At 45.2% G+C, this 19,761-nt stretch overlaps 1 protein-coding gene across 2 annotated transcripts in view; it reads left to right on the top strand.

Annotated features, from left to right (window-relative positions):
• The window catches only part of LOC139328679 (membrane-associated guanylate kinase, WW and PDZ domain-containing protein 3), a 122,280-nt gene that overhangs the window by 92,191 nt on the left and 10,328 nt on the right, over positions 1-19,761 (top strand). For both annotated transcript variants that reach the window (XM_070958598.1, XM_070958599.1), the window contains exons 4-10: positions 4,467-4,673; positions 7,695-7,863; positions 10,687-10,766; positions 11,578-11,635; positions 12,852-12,958; positions 17,278-17,469; positions 18,216-18,863. In XM_070958598.1, coding sequence (XP_070814699.1) covers positions 4,467-4,673; positions 7,695-7,863; positions 10,687-10,766; positions 11,578-11,635; positions 12,852-12,958; positions 17,278-17,469; positions 18,216-18,863 — 1,461 coding nt within the window. The remainder of the gene's footprint in view (positions 1-4,466; positions 4,674-7,694; positions 7,864-10,686; positions 10,767-11,577; positions 11,636-12,851; positions 12,959-17,277; positions 17,470-18,215; positions 18,864-19,761) is intronic.

The raw sequence follows: 19,761 nt of genomic DNA, 5'->3' as shown, positions 1-19,761 counted from the left end.
AAAACGATGGAGTCAAATCCTCATCCAGAGAGAAATGTTCTCATAGGCTGTTTGCACATGACGTCACGTCACTCTTTTGTCGTGGCGCGAACTGCAGATGGAGGGCAGCAAGTGATTTTTCTGCATAGGAAGCACTGTAATACACATTCAAAATGCTGATGTTTTGCGATTTGTCGAGGACCAAAAGTTGTTGATCATAAGGGTGAAAAATGCACGAAATTGACTGAAAAACACCAGAAAAATGGCTGCAGCCTGCAGTCGGGAAGAGTCTGATAATGGTGGAAATGGTGTAACATTAGCTATTGTTTTAAATCTGTGCCGATAAACTTAAAGTAATAGCTACAAGCAACACGACAAACACTTGTTAAATCGGCATTAACAGTTTCGCATAAGACAGGTGAATGTAAATAACGTACCGTCTTGTTTTGCGACGATCCACATCTTTAGCGGCATTTCACTGGACCTTTGCGAGTGGTTAACCAGCAAATAACTGTAACGTAAACATCAGCAATCAGCACTGCGGCGCTGAACGCTTGTTGCTAGGTTAATCCACAGGACAATAGCAGCTCTCACCCTACCAAAAACAAAACGACAGTCAGAGCACCTTGGTATCGAGATCGTGGACCCAACCGCCAACAAAAAAGCTGTATGCCTCCAAACTTTTGGTTCAGGTGAAAAATGGTATTCATAACGTAGGGGCACATGCAGCATATGATCTGATTTTCTGTTTATACGTATCTCTCATAATTTCATCTAAACTAGCACAGTCAGAACTTTCCTCCATCACGTCCGTCGTGGCTTTCGCTTCCTGCCCTCCATCTAAACGTGACGTGACTGCAAACAACCTACAGCTGAGAGAAGCTTTCTCTGGGTGTGCGCAGGTGTGTTTCTGTGTGTGTTGTGTTGTGCATTTATGGATGGTGAAGTGTATTCAAACCTGTGCTGGCTGCCTGTTGAGGGAATTTCTTCCAACAGTCTCTGATCCCGGCGATAAGGTATTAGTCCCCCTCCCCCACCCCTCATCCTCGTAGCACGGTGGCAGCAATGACATTGGACACACACACAGACGCCGGCACACACACATACTGTATGAGCACACGCTTGCTCATCTGTGCACACAGAACAAATCCCATCCCTCCTTGTGTCGGGATAGATCATCTAAGAACTCGGAAGATCAGGTTTCAGGAGCTGCCAAGTCGCCCACGAGCTGTCCTTCGTCTTTGAGCTGAAGCCAGGTGGGATTTACACCTTTTATAGAGACGATGACCGTGGGTAGAGAGGGAGAAATGGAGAGCATGCTGAGGAAGAGCATATAATGGAGCGAGAGAGTGGGTATAGAAACGCGCTGAGCTCTTCAGCTCCCAATGGAAACCCCCTTTGCAGTGGAAGCAGGGCTGCCTTGGCTGCGTGCAGATGTGTGGATTAGCTTCTCAAAAGTTGGAAGTTTCAGTACGCTTTCCTTGAGAGAGAACTGAACACTGTGATAGCAGCAGCCCCCCCCCCCCCCTAAAACCCAGTCAGCACAAGTGCTGCATGGCTACTGTGGCAGAGAGTGTTGATCTCTCAGCAGCACAGTGAAGTCAAAGAGGAGCTGGAAGTAATTGGATTGAGGACTGGGATTTACTCCATTTGGTTGTGCTTGAAGTGCAGTCTATTTTTTTTTCCATTGAAAAGAGGAAAATAAACAAGGACAGGCATCCTCTTGTATAGGTCACATGGGTTATAGCCCTTCTGTAAAGAGCTCATGAGTTACCTTCAGTTCTAAGTGTACAGTCAGTGAGTTGTGCTCAAGGTACTGAGCTAATGGGATTCTTAGCTAATCATAATGGTCTTACTAATAGTCCCAAATGACTTGCCTGAACGCTCATTATGTTAATGGTTCATGTATAAGGTTTTTTTCACTGCCTAGGAAATATTTTGTGGGAGTTATTTAATGCATTGTGCACATAATTTCAATTTAAACGCCCTCTCCTCCAGTCTTATCAATCTCCCTGCCATCCAGGACCCTGTTAAAACCCCTGCCTCCTCTGCAGAAAGGCTGATCGGAGGTCAGGACACAACACACATACATACTAGACAGGGTAAGGCTACATCTGTGGCCTCTCTATGATTGTTAGAGTACATGCTGGCTGCTCCATGTTGCTCCGGAGGGTCCCAGGTTGCCTGCCAAGCAGACACAACAGCCATCTGCAGCAGGCACTGAGAGTGAGTCTTTCTGGGCTTTTGCTCCCTGCTCAGTCTCGGCGCCTCTGAGGTTCAGGTTGGGTCACTCTCAGAGAGCAAAACAGAGCAGCCGAACAAGAACTGAATAGTCCAGTGCAGTAAAGTGCAATACTGGAGGGACAGCCGCCAGGAAAACAAAGTTCTGCACGTACAGAAGAGGTTTTTTCCTGACAAATGACATCTATAATCTGCAACCGGGGACAGCACAATTCAGCCAAATCGAGATCCACTTTAAATCCGTTGTTTTGGGATCCCCATTGTGATAATGAGTCGGACTTTAACGAGGAAGGAAAACAGACCTGCAGATTAAATTGGTTGTGAATGTGAGTGCAGAATTCATGAATTAGTAGCAATGTGTGGTGGGTTGGTGGGTGGTTGTGTGACTGCGTAACTGTCTGTTCGGGATCTTGGCAAGATGAAAGTGCGCTCCTGACCTTGTGTAGCTTATGCATAGTGCCCTTGACAACAGGAGTCTTTTCATTACTGGCAGCCATGAAATTGCTTGGACGCACTTTGAAAGAGGAGGCTCATTCTTCCTGGCTCATCAACCCTGTGACACGGGGATCACAAGTAACGTCGGACAAGCTCCCCTGCTCATCAGCTTATGAGGCTTCCCTTCATTTATAATAGCAAATGGTGCCACAAATCTTCACTGACGCGCCGCTTTCACACACCTCCATATCTGCGACACACATTTATCAGGGGCCAAGAGACATGTTTGTAAGTAATTAATCACAGGGGTAGCGTCTGGCTGATGAATGTCAGCGTGTGGCAGGAGACAGGCGGGGATTAGCTAGCAGACCCAATCTCTCCTTGCTATCGTTGTGCCACCCCTGTTAATGAAGCCATCTTTGACAAATGCGGATGTGTGTCGCTTAGTAAACACAGAGTGGAGCGACGGGGTGGGTGGGGGGATTCAGGCTTTCATCCTGCCTCCTTCTCCTCCCCAACATTCCCGCTGCTTTGAGGAAGATGAGCATAGCTGCATTAACCCAGTTTGCTGTTTATTGTAGCTGGCACGCCTGAGGAGATGAGGCCGCGCTCGAGATGGACTAACTTACCAAAAACCGCTGTTGTGGTGTTGCTGTGTCGTCCCATAAAGCTGCTGGAATGACTGTGATGTGCTCCTCAGAGCCCTCTGTTTTCCCTGGCATGCACGCCGTTGTCAGCTTTCCCTCTTTGTACCAAGCTATAAAAAGATCTGGAGCTGATAAATGCTGCTCTTACAGTACTGCATTTGTGATGTCTGCATGTTCACGCTTAAGTACATCAAAGGTTCATAACACAATGGTCCCGTACGCAGCTGGGTCCAAATGAAAATAAGATCAAGTTTATGGAGGCTAATTAAATCTCTGAAAATCCCTGTTTCCCAGTGGAATCTCTCCCCATTCTTTAATTAATCTAATTATAAATCATGATTTAGCTGAGTCGGCTCAATCTGATGATCGCTTATTGTAGAAAGCGAGTAAATATTTGACCTTACAAGTGGATTGATATCATTGCGTGAACACATCCGACAGAGCAGCATTTAGCAAACAAATAATCATAATAAATGGTGGGGATGGAAATGAGTATACCATTATTTATAATCCTAATAGAGGTTGAATAATTAGCCATTCTACGCCTAAATTGAGTTCCACATACTGCTCACCAGCCGTACATAGATAGATCATCCCCTGAGCTAAATGAGCAAATAATTTAACAAAGTTTTGCACTCTATCCCCTCTCTTTACGGTGCTCTGTTATCCCACTGAATATTTATAATCCGTAACACAAGGTTTTTCTTCATTAGCAAGAAAAGCAAGCTGAGAGATAGATAATTGCTGTATTCAGTGATCAGTGTAATTAGTTGCTGGCAAATTCCAAGTGAAGTGATTTTAATGTTACATGAATCATGACAGGCCTGTGGTACAGTTACGGAGGGGAAACAAAGCGGGGGGTTAAGAGACGTGAAGATCATGCAGAGGGAGCAGACCGCTGAAACTTGTAAAAAGTCAAACTTGAGCGCCGGTGTGTGACATTTAGAGATTTAATTTCTGATTTGGATGCAGTGAACTGGAGTGATGTTAGACATGGTGGATGATCTTTGACTGTGTCTCCTGTGAAATTGTAGACTTTATGACACACTGCTCTACTTGTTTCTTTCACGCTGGCCTGCGCTCCTTTTCTGTGGCTCTTTATCTGCTTTTGGTTGCATTATTTTACCAGTCAGTCTCTCATCCTCCCATCTTTTACTCTGTAAGGTAACTACTATGGGACCCCGAAGCCTCCGGCGGAGCCCAACCTGGTGCAGCCTGACCTGGTGGATCAGGTGCTGTTTGATGAAGACTACGGTGGCGAGGTCCCCAGGAAACGCACCACCTCAGTCAGTAAGATGGACAGGAAGGACAGCGCAGTCCCCGAGGAGGAAGATGATGATGAGAGGCCACCGCTGGTCAATGGATTGCCTGGTCAGTAAATGTCAAAGCACAGCATGTCATGTTAAATAACGGAGATTCTGCTATACTTTGTTTGTCCTTCAGTTGTGGAATTGCCACATTAGGTCAATGTCACTGTCTGTTTCTCTTGTAAGACATGAAGACTTCGGCTTGTTGCAGATTGTGTACCGTTTGATGGGCCCAGAGGGGGTTTGAGGACACTACAATACCTTTCATACAGTATCTCAATCTGTCACATAAAACGGCATTAAAAGATTGTTTGACTACACCCTCCTGAGCACACTGATCATCTTTCTTAAGCTGTCGTCCCATCAGCTTGTCATTCGCCTGTCAGTCAGGGTTGTAGTAGTTTGTAAATGCGCATCAGATGGTGCAAAAACACTTTTTTTCCTAAGTAGACGGCAGATGAAGGAAATTTGTTGCACGGGAAATTGTAGCTGTTGCAAACACTTTTTTGTGTTCGACCAAACATACAGTATTACTGAAAATTACCGCTGATATCGAGCAAAGCAGACAGTTTTGGTTTTGTTTCTCCAGGTTTTTAAATATTTGTCTCTGAGATTTCTGTCACCACCACAATACAAGGAGTGGAATTTTGTTTGCTGTGCCATCAGTGGACGAGATCCAGTATTTTGGACCCGCTCTGACACAAAACCATGGAAACCCCACCTGAAACCACTTAAAATGAGTTTCCAAATGAAGAAACTTAACCAAAGACTGTCAGACACAATCCCAGGGACAACTAGAGCCAATCCAAAAGCAGTTGACCCAGATAGAAAGAGGACAACGTCTCCAACTCTTTTCTCATTTTTGCCCTTTGGATATTGGATCAACTCATGTTTTAGACATACTGGCACGCAGGCCTGTGGCAGCAGATCGGGACCCTTTCTGACCCCAGTGATTGAATGTAATTTGGACCTGGTCCGCCTTGGGTGCCAGGTCAGGTCTCAGTTAATAGTAGCCAAGCAATCCCATGAAGACCTGTAGGTCACACAAAAATCACCAGCGGCATCCACAGAAACTGTGCCCCCCTCGTTCTGCAACAGAGCTGAAGCGATTATCAACAGAAAATTAATGATAAATCAGTTAATCGCTCTTCATTTTTCAAGCAAAAGTGCCGTTCTGTTGACGGTTCCAGCTTCTTCTCTGTGAGGATTTGTTGCCTTTTACTTGCCTCGCATCAAACGGTGAGGAAATAATCAGCAGATTAGACAATAATGAAAGTAATGGTGAGTTGCAGCTCTTCTGAGGATAAACCACAGACCTCACTGTCAACGGTTACATCTCCAAACGTGAGCAAAGGAAGCAACATACCTGGATGCCAAGATACCACAAACTATTATTATTATTTGAATTTTGGTATCTATTTAGGGACTACATGGCTGACACGCTGTCTCCAGAGTGGCAGTATTTGCACACATATTCAAATGTGCTGGCTACACTGATGATAAATCTTCTGCTGGCAATGCTGTTACTGTTACCTGCTAATACACTGTGCCATAGGTCACCTTGAGAAAGCCTCATCCAGAGAGCAGGACAGTGTGTATGTGATCAATCAGGACAACTCTTCGGCTCTCTAAGGAGCAAATCTGTCCTTAATGCTCACAAGGAGAGCAGCCCTGCAACAGAAATAGGTCACCGCTGTGCACCATACCTGGGGTTTTGTAGTAAGGGAATGGGGTTAACGTCGAGGCAAGGCCAAGCTGAAATTGTTTGGGTTTTTTTTAGAGAATGAAACATTGTTTTGACAGTCACGGCTCAAACACTGCTTGCTCAGCTGTACAAAGGATTCACATAAATCCAAAGTCTGTTTGCCCAACCGCTCTGTCATATTGAAATCAAACACAAAACGATGCCCAGACATCCAGGAGTTCTTTTTATGGAAAGAAACCAGTCACAAATGGCTGCTCAGCTCCAGCCCACAGCTGTGGCAGTGGAGTCTCAGACCAGCCATAGATGGGCAGAGTTATGGTCGAATGAAAAAAGAGGTTAATGGAAAATGTGAGCTCTAAGTCTCTGAACTCTTGACTGCAGCTTTCCCCCATCTTTGCTCAGACTGTCCTTATCACACACCCTCTGCCCGCTCCCCCGCAGTCCCTCTGTAACCCAGCTGGCGGGTATTGTGGTGCGGGCCCTCGTCATACTGTGAACCCGAGGAACTCAGCTCTCCTCCAGGCTCTGCCCTCGGGCAGGTGTTTACATGGCTAGAGCACATGCAACATCTTCACCCGTGTGCGTTTCCTCTGTCTGATTGTGCCTTTAAATACGAAGCACAAGTGTGTGTTGTTGATCAGCGAGGCGAAAGAGGAGAGTGTGTTTCAGATGCTGCAAATAAGTAACGTGTTGATGCTGCTGTAGGCGCTCTACAGTTTGATTCTGAGCAATTATGTATTCAATCTAAAATTCAGACGGCACGATCTTTAGGAAACACATCCCCCAGAAATGCTTTTTTGTGGTGTGTGTAATATCTTTTGGCATCGTCCTCTGTTGTGAGGAGGTTAGCTCCACATAAAAAGAAAGGGATGAAAAGCACTTGTGTTTCATCCCTTTATAACCATCTTCTGAGGGAAGGCATGAAGTGCTAAGTGAATTAGCAGTGCCTTTGTTGCATGGTTCATGTTCATTGTAGAGCAGTTTCTCATTAAAGGGGAGTGTCTGCAAATGCAGTGTATATATGTGAAGAGCAGCAGTGAAGTATTATCATAAAGAAGCTGCCTTTGGGTTCAAACGGCCCTTTCTAATGTGAATCCCTGCCTCTGTCGTTGCAAGCCAAAGGGAATGTACACATATACACATACACATTGGTATAAGCATTAACACTGTGTGCACATGCAAATGCAAAACAGCCCTTTGGCAAACACATGCACACAATCACTCTCATGCAAATCCTGTGAGTGACATTGGCTCTCCCTCCACTCGCCTGCAGCAGGCAGGAGAACGAAGGCAGAGGTGTTCCTGCAGGCTAACCTTCCCCTCTGCTCTGTTTTCTCCCCCAGTTTTTCCCCTTTAACCATTCGCTCTCTCACTCTGCAGACCACAAAGAGGGAGCAGACTGGAGGAAAGCGGTGCCCAGCTACACCCAATCCAGCAGCACCATGGACTTCCGCACATGGAGCTCTCTCCCCCGCGATGACAGCCTGGAGCCTCTGCCCCTGAACTGGGAGATGGCTTACACTGAGACCGGCATGGTCTATTTCATAGAGTAAGTGAAGGACACAGCCCACAGGTCATGTGACCATTTAGCGCTGAAACAATCAGTCAGCCAATTAGTCGGGCTAATTGATGAGCATCAACTGAACTGTGGTTCCATCCTCCTCCAGTATGAGGTTTATCTCTATGATATGTTACCATAAACTTTGGGTTTTTTAACAATTTTAAAACACGCAGTTGGAATCATTAACTCCATGCACTATATAGATTTTGCATTTTTGCAAACGTTTTAGTGAATCAGAATTTCTAAAGCACATTTAGCTCTCACATGCTGTCATTGCCTGAAATGTCAGACAGCATATCAAAATAATGTCCCATGAATTTCCATGTATATTAAGTCTGTGCAGTTTCAACAAATGAAAAAATGACATTGTGATGAAAGAGAAGGACAGGGACTGACTTACACTCAGTTGCCAGTTTATTAGGGACATCTAGCTAAACGCACTCAAACACAACAGTCCTGCACTAAATTCTACATTCATCAAGTTATCATGATCAGTTTTACCTCAACTGTTTTTGAGATGTGTTCATTCAACTGTGTATGCTGTTGAACTATATTGCATTATACATTTATTTCTGTTATTTAGCCTGCCCTCAAGGATGTAAATGGGGTGGACAAAATGATAGAAGGACCTGTTAGTACAACTCAACAGCAGCACAAACTGCGTCCTCTAAAACGATCGTAAAGTTGAATCAACACCTCTTTAAATCCAGTTCAACTAAAACTGAACTTTATGGTCTTCCTGAAGGTAGGATCTAATACAGGACGGTTGTATTTGAGTGTGTTGGTGTGGTCAAACCCTGGTAGCCTGCTTCGAAAAGCTATTAAAAACACATCCATGAGCCACAACACTGCACTGGGGGGAAAGTTCAGCCATTACCTTGAACATGTCGGTCCTAAATATACTAAATAATACATGTTAGTGCAAATGTAATCAGCAGCTGAAAATAGTCCCTGACAAATGCGAAGGCCTCCTGTTTGAGTAAAGCTATTGTAGGAAATTATTTAGCTTTTTCGTGCATAGATTAAACCTTATTTGTTCGAGCCTTTAAGATTTAGAGTGTCAATAGGAACCAGTGGGCTTTTGAAGAAAAATATAGAATAACAGAAGCTGTAAGAGTGAGATTAGGTGCAGTGCAGTCTATATGCTGAATGATGACAGTTGAAATTTGGGGCAACTGTCGACTTGAGTGCTGTTGCTTGTTGTTAATTATGCCGTCTTACAACTGCAGTGAGGTGTGTTGCAAGATGCGATGTTAAAAATGAAAGTGTTGTGTGTATATTTGATGTCACACAGCATTGTATTTACTCCTGTCGTCTTTATGCATAATGAAACACAGATAAATGTTTCTGTCAGCGTCTAATCAGCCCAACAGTGGGCTTAGGCTCGATCCCGGGTGTGTAATGATGGGTTTGTGACCCACAATTTGCATCACTTCTCATCACGGAATGATTTAAAAAATGGCACTTCAGAAACACTGTGTTCAATTAGAAGGGAAGGAAAGAGTGAACTGCAGAAGATACACAAATACTGAAACCTCCATGATGACAGACAGGGAGACGGGAGTTTAAATGATCTGAGGCTCCACATTTGAGGGATAGTTCTGGGTTGTGCTTATACTTATCCACAGGCAGTGTATTACCTGCAGTAGTTAATATCATTTTAAGTGTGCGTTATATTTAAAAGATTTTCACTGCTTTATCTTCCGTCAGACGTCCCTTTCCAACAGGGAACTGAAGCTTTTATATCATTCTCCTAAAAGCAACCAGACTCCTCTGACAAAAACAACAATTTTCCCTCGTTGCTGGTCTCCCGCTGCCTCGCTTGGTCAGTCTGTGTTATTGTCTAACTCTGGTGTTTTATGTTAGTTTGGATCTGAACCAAACAGCGTAACACTCACTAACTAACCAATGGAGGCAGCAGTAGACTCCCATGATCTGCCAGGTAAGATTATTGCTTTTTTCAAAGCGGTCGAGTGGCTTTGAAGAGCGCTTCGGTTCCCATCAGATCATTGATTTTCTCAGGTGGGTCTAAGGAGGCTAAACATGTTTTGCTGCTGCCTTTGTCCACAGCAGTGCATTGCTTAGCTTCTGTACCGGCACTCCTGTCTGCTCCTCCAAGCTAAGGCGTGCCAACCGCCGTCTACTGTAGCTAATACACTGCCCATGGATAAGTACATCATACAACCCCGCTTCAAAAAAAACAGAGCTAGCCCTTTAAATAAAGCTCAGGGCTCCAGGATGGCAGAAATGCTCAGATTTATTACCCAGTGACTCCCACAGTTGTTTACTTAACATAAAGACTAGAGGAGCTCTCTCGCTAAACCAATCGATACTTTGATTTTAGAACAATCGAGTAAACAAACCTCTCTCAGAGGCATTTTTGTGTACGTGCATACGTGCATGCGTGTGTATGTGAGTGCAAGCCAGTGTGTCATTATTCATATTTGGCTCCGAGCCACTTGTCTCTGAAGATATCAGAAGACCATTGTGATTTTCCTCCTGATTACACACCCCACTTGTTTAACACATTTGAGGGTAAACGAGTTTGTCGTGTTTCACATTCAGAGGGTTTTTTTTCTCCCCTCTGAAAAGCCACCTAACCATGAACGCGGTAAAGTGACAGCTGAGCGTAAACCAGTGGATTAGATGTTTGTTGATGAATGCAGTAACCCTGGTGCGCGAGGGCGGATCACACAGCAGAATAAGGTTGTCGTTTTTCTGTTTGCTGGCTACTTGTGCCTCAGCAGCGCTTTCTCTGCTGGCACAGGTCATTATTGTTGATATTTACTGGCTGCCCTTTGTGCTCCGCAGCCACAATACCAAGACGACCACGTGGCTGGACCCCCGCTTGGCAAAGAAGGCGAAGCCCCCTGAGAAGTGTGAGGACGGAGGTACTGCACTGCTCAGCTGGTCTACTCAAGCATGCAGTCATTCCATTAATTACTGCACCAGCATTTACATAAGGCCATACCTCCACTGTACATTACATGATCCATCACTGCACATGATTTCGCACATTTAATTGAACAACCAACCGGGGTAAAATGTGACCGTGTAACTTTGAAATGACACGTCACCTAAGAGTAACCTGGGGCATCACAGTCACGTGGCCTAATTTTTCAGAAATCTAGAGCTCGGGTATACTTTAAGGAATTCCAGACGTGCCTTTGTATCCCCAGGATGCTAATGTGGGCTTAAGTGCAAGCAGAGACAGAGAGCGGCCACGGCTGAAAGAGTGGGACCCTTCCAGCTGGGTTTTAATGGATTTTTACAGGCGGACAGAAAGCTAGTTGGTGTGCTGCTTCTGAAAAGCAACTCCAAAGCTCTGTCTTCCGTGAAGAGCTCTTTTCTCTCTCTCTCACTTTTATTCTCTCCCTCTGCCTGATATGTTCATCAGGGCATGACGTACATCAGCCATTCCAGCCGGCCTGCTTGTTGAAACCACAGAAATGTTCACTGAATTTATTGTAGCCTATTTTCATGGCTACTCTCTTATGCTAAACATCCCAGTCAGGGGGAAAAAATACACTGGTAACTACTGCTGTACCTCACCACCATGCTGAATGAGTTACAACTCCCAGATGATTGTCTACTAAATACTGCGCCCGCTCATCTGCTTCTTTCCTCCATTCCGTTATCTTTATGTGCGCTCCCGATTTGCATCCTTCCACAACACAATGACACGCTGTTTTCCTTTTGCAGAGTTACCTTACGGCTGGGAGGAAATTGACGATCCGCAGTACGGCACATACTATGTTGAGTAAGTTATCGATTTGTTGATGTATGCAGTTTCCGAGCCCTCCAGCTGCCAACATCAGTGCAAACTGTTGTATCACACTTGTTCCTCGCAGATGCATGTAACACAGGCGCATTTCACCAGAGGGATCAGAGCACAAGTGCATATTACACTGCTTAGTGTACATTAGCAGTGAACCGGCATGAATCAATACTGTCTAAAAATAAACAAATGGATGTTGTGCACGGCTCATTTTGTTCATCTCGGGTAAGGAGAACAGTTGAGGATTCTGATCAGGATTTTCCTATTGTTTATCAGTGGGTGGCGAAATGAAACTGCGGGTAGCTTTGCAGTGACCTGTATGTGAACACAGCGCTGATTGTTCTCTCGCAGCGTTTTCGCAGTGTCTATGTAATAAGCATGTGCATCCAGTAGAATGCCAGTCTGTATATATGTCTCCACATATTGTTTGTATATTTGTCCGTGCAAAATGTGTTTTTGTGCTCGCCACCCCAGCAGGAAATCAGTGAAACACGGCCGTTGTAACAGCAGTAGAGAGAAGTGGGGAGATTTTCAGCAAGGATGCATGGAGGGGGGGAGAGTGGGGGCTGCAAGGCGATGTAGCAATCTGTTGTGATGAAAAGAAAATGGGAACGCTGGCGTTGTTTTATTGCTCAGACTGCAGAAGGATCCCTCCTAGGTAGAAGTGACATGAGAGAGAGACTCGTGCTGTTTGGACAAGGAGAGTCAATGGCATATAGATGGGGCTTGTAGCTGCCAGTGTTTTAGCTTGAAATGAGCTCACTATGAAACAATGGCCGTGGTTTTATGCCAGGGGGACAACAGGCTGTTTACCTTGTTCTAGAGGAACAGGATGTTGCTGGCAGTCGGGAGGTTCATTTCCTACAATATTAAATTGCTAAAAGCCGTAGTAGTTTCCCCACATAAGGGGAGGCAAGCCCGCCTTTACTGTATGTATGCATGCTGTGTTTATGAATTTATTTATAATGGCGCCACTATAGCATCCCTCTATTAGAAAATCATGGTTCCTTTATAGGGAAGTGCATGCATAATTAATTGCAGAAAAATGGTGCAGTAAGCTCAATAAGTCAGACGTGTGTGTGTGTGTGTGTGTGTGTGTGTGTGTGTGTGTGTGTGTGTGTGTGTGTGTGTGTGTGTGTGTGTGCTTACATAGAGTCAGAAGTCTCTTCTCTTAAATCCAAGCCTCTTTATGTTCCAGCCACATCAACCAGAAAACCCAGTTTGAGAACCCAGTCCTGGAGGCAAAGAAGAAGCTGAGCCAGGAGACGGCTGCGATCCAGCAAGCCGCCGCGGCACCGTCCCAAGGTAACAACAGCACTGCAGAACCAGAATCCCGTTTGGAGCGTTCCAACACGTCCCAACTGCGAACGAGTCGGACACGTGTAATTAGGTTTTGCACACATGGAAACTTGCAGCTGCCACGTTGCTGCTCTAACACAGTGACCTTTAAAAACATCATGAGATGTTGCACCTTTTCTCGAGTGTCCCTCGGGTTTCTAAGACATGCTATCACATGTATCGCTATAATTACTTCCACCAGCTTTGTTACTGAACAGTCGCTGTTTGTAAAAGCACCACAAGAAATTCCGGTCAGACTGAAGTCATCTAAGACGAAGAATCTCTTTGTGTGCTCGTTCCTGCCTTTTTGTGCTCTCATTAGCTGATCTTGTACTTCTATTATTTATGATATTCAGGAGCAACAGGAGGAGAATTCTGGCTTCATTCACGTTGTGTAAGGTTTTCTCTGAACTCGTTCTATTTCTGTACTCACGGTAAATCAGTCTGGACATGAGCATCGACTAATTGTCTAAAATATAATTGTAGTTTAATTACTTTGGCTTATGCTCTGTACAGAGGGCAACCCTTTCCCCTCAGTCACTGTGATGTGATAAATATTGTTTTCACGGAGTAGAGAGCGGTTGTCGTTTCATGCAAGGTCAGCTGAACGTGTCAACCTTCAAGTAGCCTCAAACAATAATAGATTGTCAAAATGAGCTTTTTTTCCCCCTAGTTTGCTCATATAATACAGGTTTTTGTCAGCGCTGCAGTAATGGTCTGTTCTTTAGGTTGACAAGCCATTTTTCTCCTGCAGTAAACATAATGAATTAAGCATGTTTGCATTACAATGGATGTTTAATATATTGCAGTGCTGCAGCGGTGGAGATAGGCAGGCTCGTAGCGCTTGCAGTGTTTCGGGGAGTGAGAGAGGGAATGCAGGGGAGGAGGCCGGCTTTTAGCGGTGCATATGGCAACAGCTGCTGGAACAGCACGTCAGAGAGGCCAAGCATAATCAGACGTTTCTCTGCTCAGGTGTGTGGGGACAGAGGAAACCGCCATCTCGCCCCTGATTACAGATTACACAACCTAGTGAGCTGTCAGGCGGTTGCTATGATGAAATCAAAGAATCATCAAACGATGGTTACACCTCAGGCTAGAATTCAGTTTTTTACAGTTTTCCAAGATATGAGATTCCTGGGGAGTTTTATATCACAGAAATGACTACTATTAGAGCATAAATACGCCATCTGAATGGGGTGTGTGCAGATACCCATATGCAGGAAGTATAGTATAGTAATACGTGCATGCTGTAATAATTCAGTATTCATTAAATCTTGCTCATTTTTATCAAATGGCATTTTCCTCATTTGTATTTCCACAGGTTTACTTGACATCATAGTATTTTTATTCCAAAATGCCCATTTTTGTCATTTTTATTCCATGGTGATCTATTGAATATTATCCATTTAAATGTACAAATTATAAGAGGTGTTGCTGCAGCTAAACCTGCAAAAGAGACAACACTGCGGTTTTTGCATGTTGGCCAACATTCCAGCCTTAAATGTGCCGACACGTGTTCAAAGTCTGCTTTGCTCTGATAGGTACATAGAGTACATTGTATGCTTAGGACTTTCCCCTTTTGTCAACACTTGGCTTTGCAATGAGAGATGTTTTTAAATTCTGCTCTTCTTGGAAACAGCAGCTGCATTGATGTAATAAAAGATGTCTTCCCAATTATGTTGTATAATGTCATTGAGATTTACAACACAGTTGAGTCACACATGAGAAATCAAGAACCGTGGCTTTCTGATGCGGTGGATCTGACGGATTTGTCTGCCTCTGGCTTTCAAACCCTACCCACAAACATTGGCACAGAGACCTTCCTTGGACTCTCCCACACGAGTACAGTCTCGCACTCATTTCCTTCCTCCGTTTCACTCTCACTCCATTACATCTGTCTGTTTCTTCACACACAAACGTGCAGTGAAATGGTTATTTCAGCACTCAGTCAGTGGAAGAAGGAAAAACATTCCATGTTGAGTTTATCAAGCAATTTGAATGTGATTATGTAAATGAGCTTTGCTTGATCCATGCGACAGTGTGGACATCTGGAGTCCACACTGACTGTGATAAGTTACACTCACTCACACCCGTTCATGTCTGCACTAGATGTTTCTGACTGCTGAACTGTTTGATAGTTCGAGAGTGCCCGCATTTAAATTCCTCGCACGCAGCTCCCAAAGTTATAGTTTTTATAACTGAAAGAAATGAGAGGGAAAATGTGCAGTTGTTGCTTTCCAGTCTGGCTAGAAAGCTGCTGTTGTGATTTTGAGGAGTAGATATGGAAATACTGGAAGTCACTGTCCAATCACCGTGTGCATCAGAGAGAGATAAAGAGGTCGATTCCAGCTTTAGAGCAGTTGTTTTCAGGCGAGGCACACACATATGTTGATGCAGTCTTCTAAAATCCAATTTTAGCAGCGGATCTCAAAAGTCTCATAAAAGCGGCAAGTGTAAATTTAAGCAAAGGGAGCTGCAACTCTTGCTTTTAGTTACCTTAAAGAATAAGGTTGCTGCTTTTCTATAATTTTCTTACTGTCAGCAAAAGCCATTAAGTATTGTCTGTGTAGCCCAAGCCTAATATCACTTATTCCTGTGGGGCATAGGCCTCAGTTGCTGTCCAGAAACCAGTAAAAACACACGAGTAAGCTGTACTGTTGCACTGACTTTGTTACCATGCACACAGACACTATTTTGAGTCAAGCCCACATTCATGTACTGGTGGCATGAACACTCATTAGTGAGACAGTGGTGGCTGAAAAGAATCAATGACAAACACATGCTAATTTAATGTTTTATCAGTGCTGGATGTGTGCCGGTACTCACCTGTACACAGTGCCAGCACTTCTTCATGTTAGTATTTGGTGCACCAGCACTTCCACAGGCTGCCGAAACACTTTACTACCTTCTCCATTACAGGTTCTGTGGGAGATTCATGCTGGCTCTAAATAAACAGCGTTACCGGAGGGCGCTACATGACGCTCACCTGTTCCCGTTCTCGCCTGCCTGCTTTTCTCTGTCTGTGCTTGAGGTGGTTCGTTTATGTGACACAGTAAAAGAGAGAGAGAAAAGGAAGTTCAGGGATATCGAGGAGCTAAGGGCATGGTGGCTTCAGTGCACCGCACACTAAAGCTACTGCACAGAGGCAATTATTTTTCACTCTATTTATTAATTGAAATGTTTGTTCCCTTCATTAATAAATGAATATATGTTGTGAACAGCAGCAGTATCTCCTCGCATCTTTTATTCTCACAGATACGATAATTAATACATACCAGGAGCAGTGAGTAAGGTTGTTTTCTGCTTATTTTTCCTTTGGCTGCTGTTCACTTTTAAATTAAAAGAAACCGGTAAAATAATGGCAGGTCATTTTCTAAACGTACAGTGACACTTCTGGCTTCCCAGAGACAGACGGCCGCATCACAGTCTCTCAATATACAGCCCAGGAGCTGAAATGTGCGCCATTTGTCACCGGCTGGCTTCAGTTTTACTGTTTTTGAGCTGAAGCTATAGTGCAGCTCAGGCCAGAGACCATCAGGCAGCAAGGAAAAAATGGTGTGTCCATGATCTAAAGTGCTGATACCACAGTAATGCCAGATAGGCGAGCTGCTCAGTTTAATGCAGTGTGACCCTGACAGTTGGTTATCTAGTGTATTGCGTATGCCACAGCCAAGCTGCAGGTCCATATTGATGTTGCCACTGACCTTAAGTTGTTCCTTACTCAAGTTATAAAAAGTCGACACTGACAAACCCATTTTTTTTCCGAGTCACTGGCTGCAGTATGGAGGGGATAAGAGAGGACGTTGTGCTAAATTGGACGCTGTCAGAGGTGTTCTATCAGTGTTCTGCTCTATAGTTTTGTAAAAGGAGGAAGCACATTACAGTTAACAAGCAAATTAGCATCCAAAGCTAACATTTTATATCATCTCATCTGTCTGTTTGTGCTCCTTTGTCAGAAGGGTTGCATAAAAAGGTCTCTGTTGATGGCTTTATCTAGTTTTAGGCATGTACATCATGCCTGTTAATTAGAAATGACTAATTACTATGTTGATCCTCAGCACATAATGCGTATAATTGAGGTTCAATGCAGACATGGATGGATTTTGCTGTCTTTCAAGAGGGATATGAGTTTATTAATCAGCGCTGCTGCGTTTGATGCCGAGCTCTGTTTGGAGATTTGCACTTGTGTTTCATAAAGCTTGTCATTCGCTCAGGCTTTCTCCCTACGCTTCCCTCTCCACCAGCTTTTCACACGCGTATGCTCACATGCACACTTTCTTTTGCAGGTAAGGGAGCTGTGTCTGGTTTCACTGCAGACCCCAGCCAGCTGAAGGGTGAGATGTACCACACAGCGCTGAAGAAGAGCTCCCAGGGATTCGGATTCACCATCATCGGAGGTGACCGCACAGATGAGTTTCTGCAGGTGAAAAACGTGCTCAGTGACGGCCCCGCCGCCCACGACAACAAGATGGCGTCCGGTGAGCAAAAACCTCTGCAGATGTGCACACACTGTTTCAGGCAGAGAGGTTATTCCTGCTCAGACAAGCAGTAAAATCTCCTTCAGCTGGCTGGAAGATCTATGAGTTTATAACCGCTAATTTCTGCAATATTACAGAAAATTATTTTGCAGCCCACTTCTACCAAGTGTGCTACAACAAAGCACCTGGAGGTATTACTTTTACCTCCGTAGTGTTCACTTAACCTAACACTGTCCTTCGAGTTCAACAAGGCAATAACAACAACTCTAGCTCTGTCAAGGGCATCGTTTTAAAGCAGACAGTCTGATTATGGTGGGTGCGAGGCCATTCAGCGTCTTTGTTTTTTACTTTCTGATTGTGCTGTTGCCTTGCGGCTGTCTACATAAACCAACAGCTGTGAGCTCTGTGCGTGTGTGAGTGTGTGATGGGTACAATGTGACAGAAATCTGCACTCGTCTCCCTTCCAAGTAGTTGTATCAGAGAGTGCTGTTCGGGTCTGTTCAACAATGGAGCGAGTGAAGGTGGGACAGGGGTAAAGTAAGAATGAATGGTAGACTGAAGATAAAGCAAAAGGAAGATGTGCAGCTGCCAAAATGAAAATGAGAGCGGTGAGGAGGAAAGGGACATTTTAGAGGAAAGATCCCTTTTTACAAAGGAACGAGTGCTTTCCAAAGAAATGTACAGAAGTGATGTCTAGATTCCAGAAGTGAAACTCCCCGTCACTCTCTGATCTCTCTCTGTTTCAGGTGATGTGATTGTTGAGATCAACGGGATGTCTGTGCTGGGGAAAACCCATCCAGAGGTGGTGCAGATGTTCCAGTCTATTCCCATCAACCAGTATGTGGACATGGTCCTCTGCCGTGGCTACCCACTTCCTCCAGATGTGGATCTAGACAGCGACGACCCTCTTCCACCTCCTCCTCCCCCGCCGGCCACCCAGCCCCAGCAGGCCCTGCACGGTGGCGAGGTGGTGACGGCCGTGCCCCTCATCAACGGACAGCCGCTGCTCGTGAAAGGCGACGTCCTCCACGGCTCCTCTCAGGAGCTCCATTATGTCACTACGGACGCCAGCGGTCGGCCCGTCGTGGCGGCCATGCCCAACGGGAGGCAGGGCGAGCGGGGAGAGGTGGCCACCACAATGCTGCAGCCAGAGCTGGTGAGCGTGCCGCTGGTCAAGGGGCCCGGAGGATTCGGGTTTGCCATTGCTGACTGCCCGCTGGGCCAGAAGGTGAAGATGATCCTGGATGCCCAGTGGTGCCGTGGCCTGCAGAAAGGTGATGTCATCAAGGAGATCAACCGGCAAAACGTCCAAACGCTGAGCCACGCCCAAGTGGTGGACATCCTCAAAGACTTACCAGTGGGCAGCGAGGTCAACGTGCTCGTGCTGCGAGGAGGTGAGAGACTGAAAGAACAACTCGTCTCTGTATTTGTCCGGCTGACTATCTGGCTATCTCACCACCTGTCAGTCTGTCTGTGTATCTATTCATCTGGCCGTCTGAATGGCTGTGTGTCCGTGTTATTCTATCCTTTATTCTCATGCTTTAATGCCGTCTCCTGTGTGACGTAATTTGCTATTGCTGTCAATACAATTTCAACAGTGCCCATGGGAGGTGAGGTCAGCGTGCTGATACTGACAGGAGGTGAGGTGATGTTGTGGTTGCTTGGGGGGCATCAACTGACCACACACTGTTTTTGTGTAGAAGCCTGGGTGATGCCACTGTGTTTGTGGTCTGTATAAGGTCACCACAATAGAGACCGCTGCCTTTTTTAGCTACCTGCACTTCAGTAGCTGTTGCATACAGACTCAAGTCTTATTTCTCGGCGTCACATGTTGCTTATTTAGAAACTGTGCATCTCGAGCATTTCTGAAACATTCCTCCCGTGTGTCTCTGCTCAACCCGCTTCTGTTTATGATGACTCCCGTTCAGGCGTAATGCAGTCTGTTACAAGTCTTAGAGCAGGAATTACATAAGTGTGGGGATGTGCTTGATTCCAAGGGAGAGAGAGAGGAGGGTATGCACCCTTCAAATGTCTCCTACATCATCTCCAGCCGCCCCAGGGTTTCGCTGCGTAAGTCGATGAACCCCGGATTGGCTTTGATCATCAGCAGAGTGCAGGCGATTTCTGCATGCCTCTACATCCATGGCCCCTTAAAGAGGCTTGGCTAAATGTCTATAGAGGGAAGGTCCCCAGGGGCCTCCTCCCCATAGCTGCTCCCAAACCCTCCCCTCTTCTCTCCCAAACACCCACATTACTCACCCTTGCTGCTGCACCACCATCACCATGTGCTAC

This window comes from Chaetodon trifascialis, chromosome 3 (genome assembly GCF_039877785.1).
Source record: "Chaetodon trifascialis isolate fChaTrf1 chromosome 3, fChaTrf1.hap1, whole genome shotgun sequence".
NCBI classification, from domain to species: Eukaryota; Metazoa; Chordata; class Actinopteri; order Chaetodontiformes; family Chaetodontidae; genus Chaetodon; species Chaetodon trifascialis.
The sequence above is the reverse complement of the archived record's forward strand: the minus strand, read 5'-3'. Positions and strand labels throughout refer to the sequence as shown.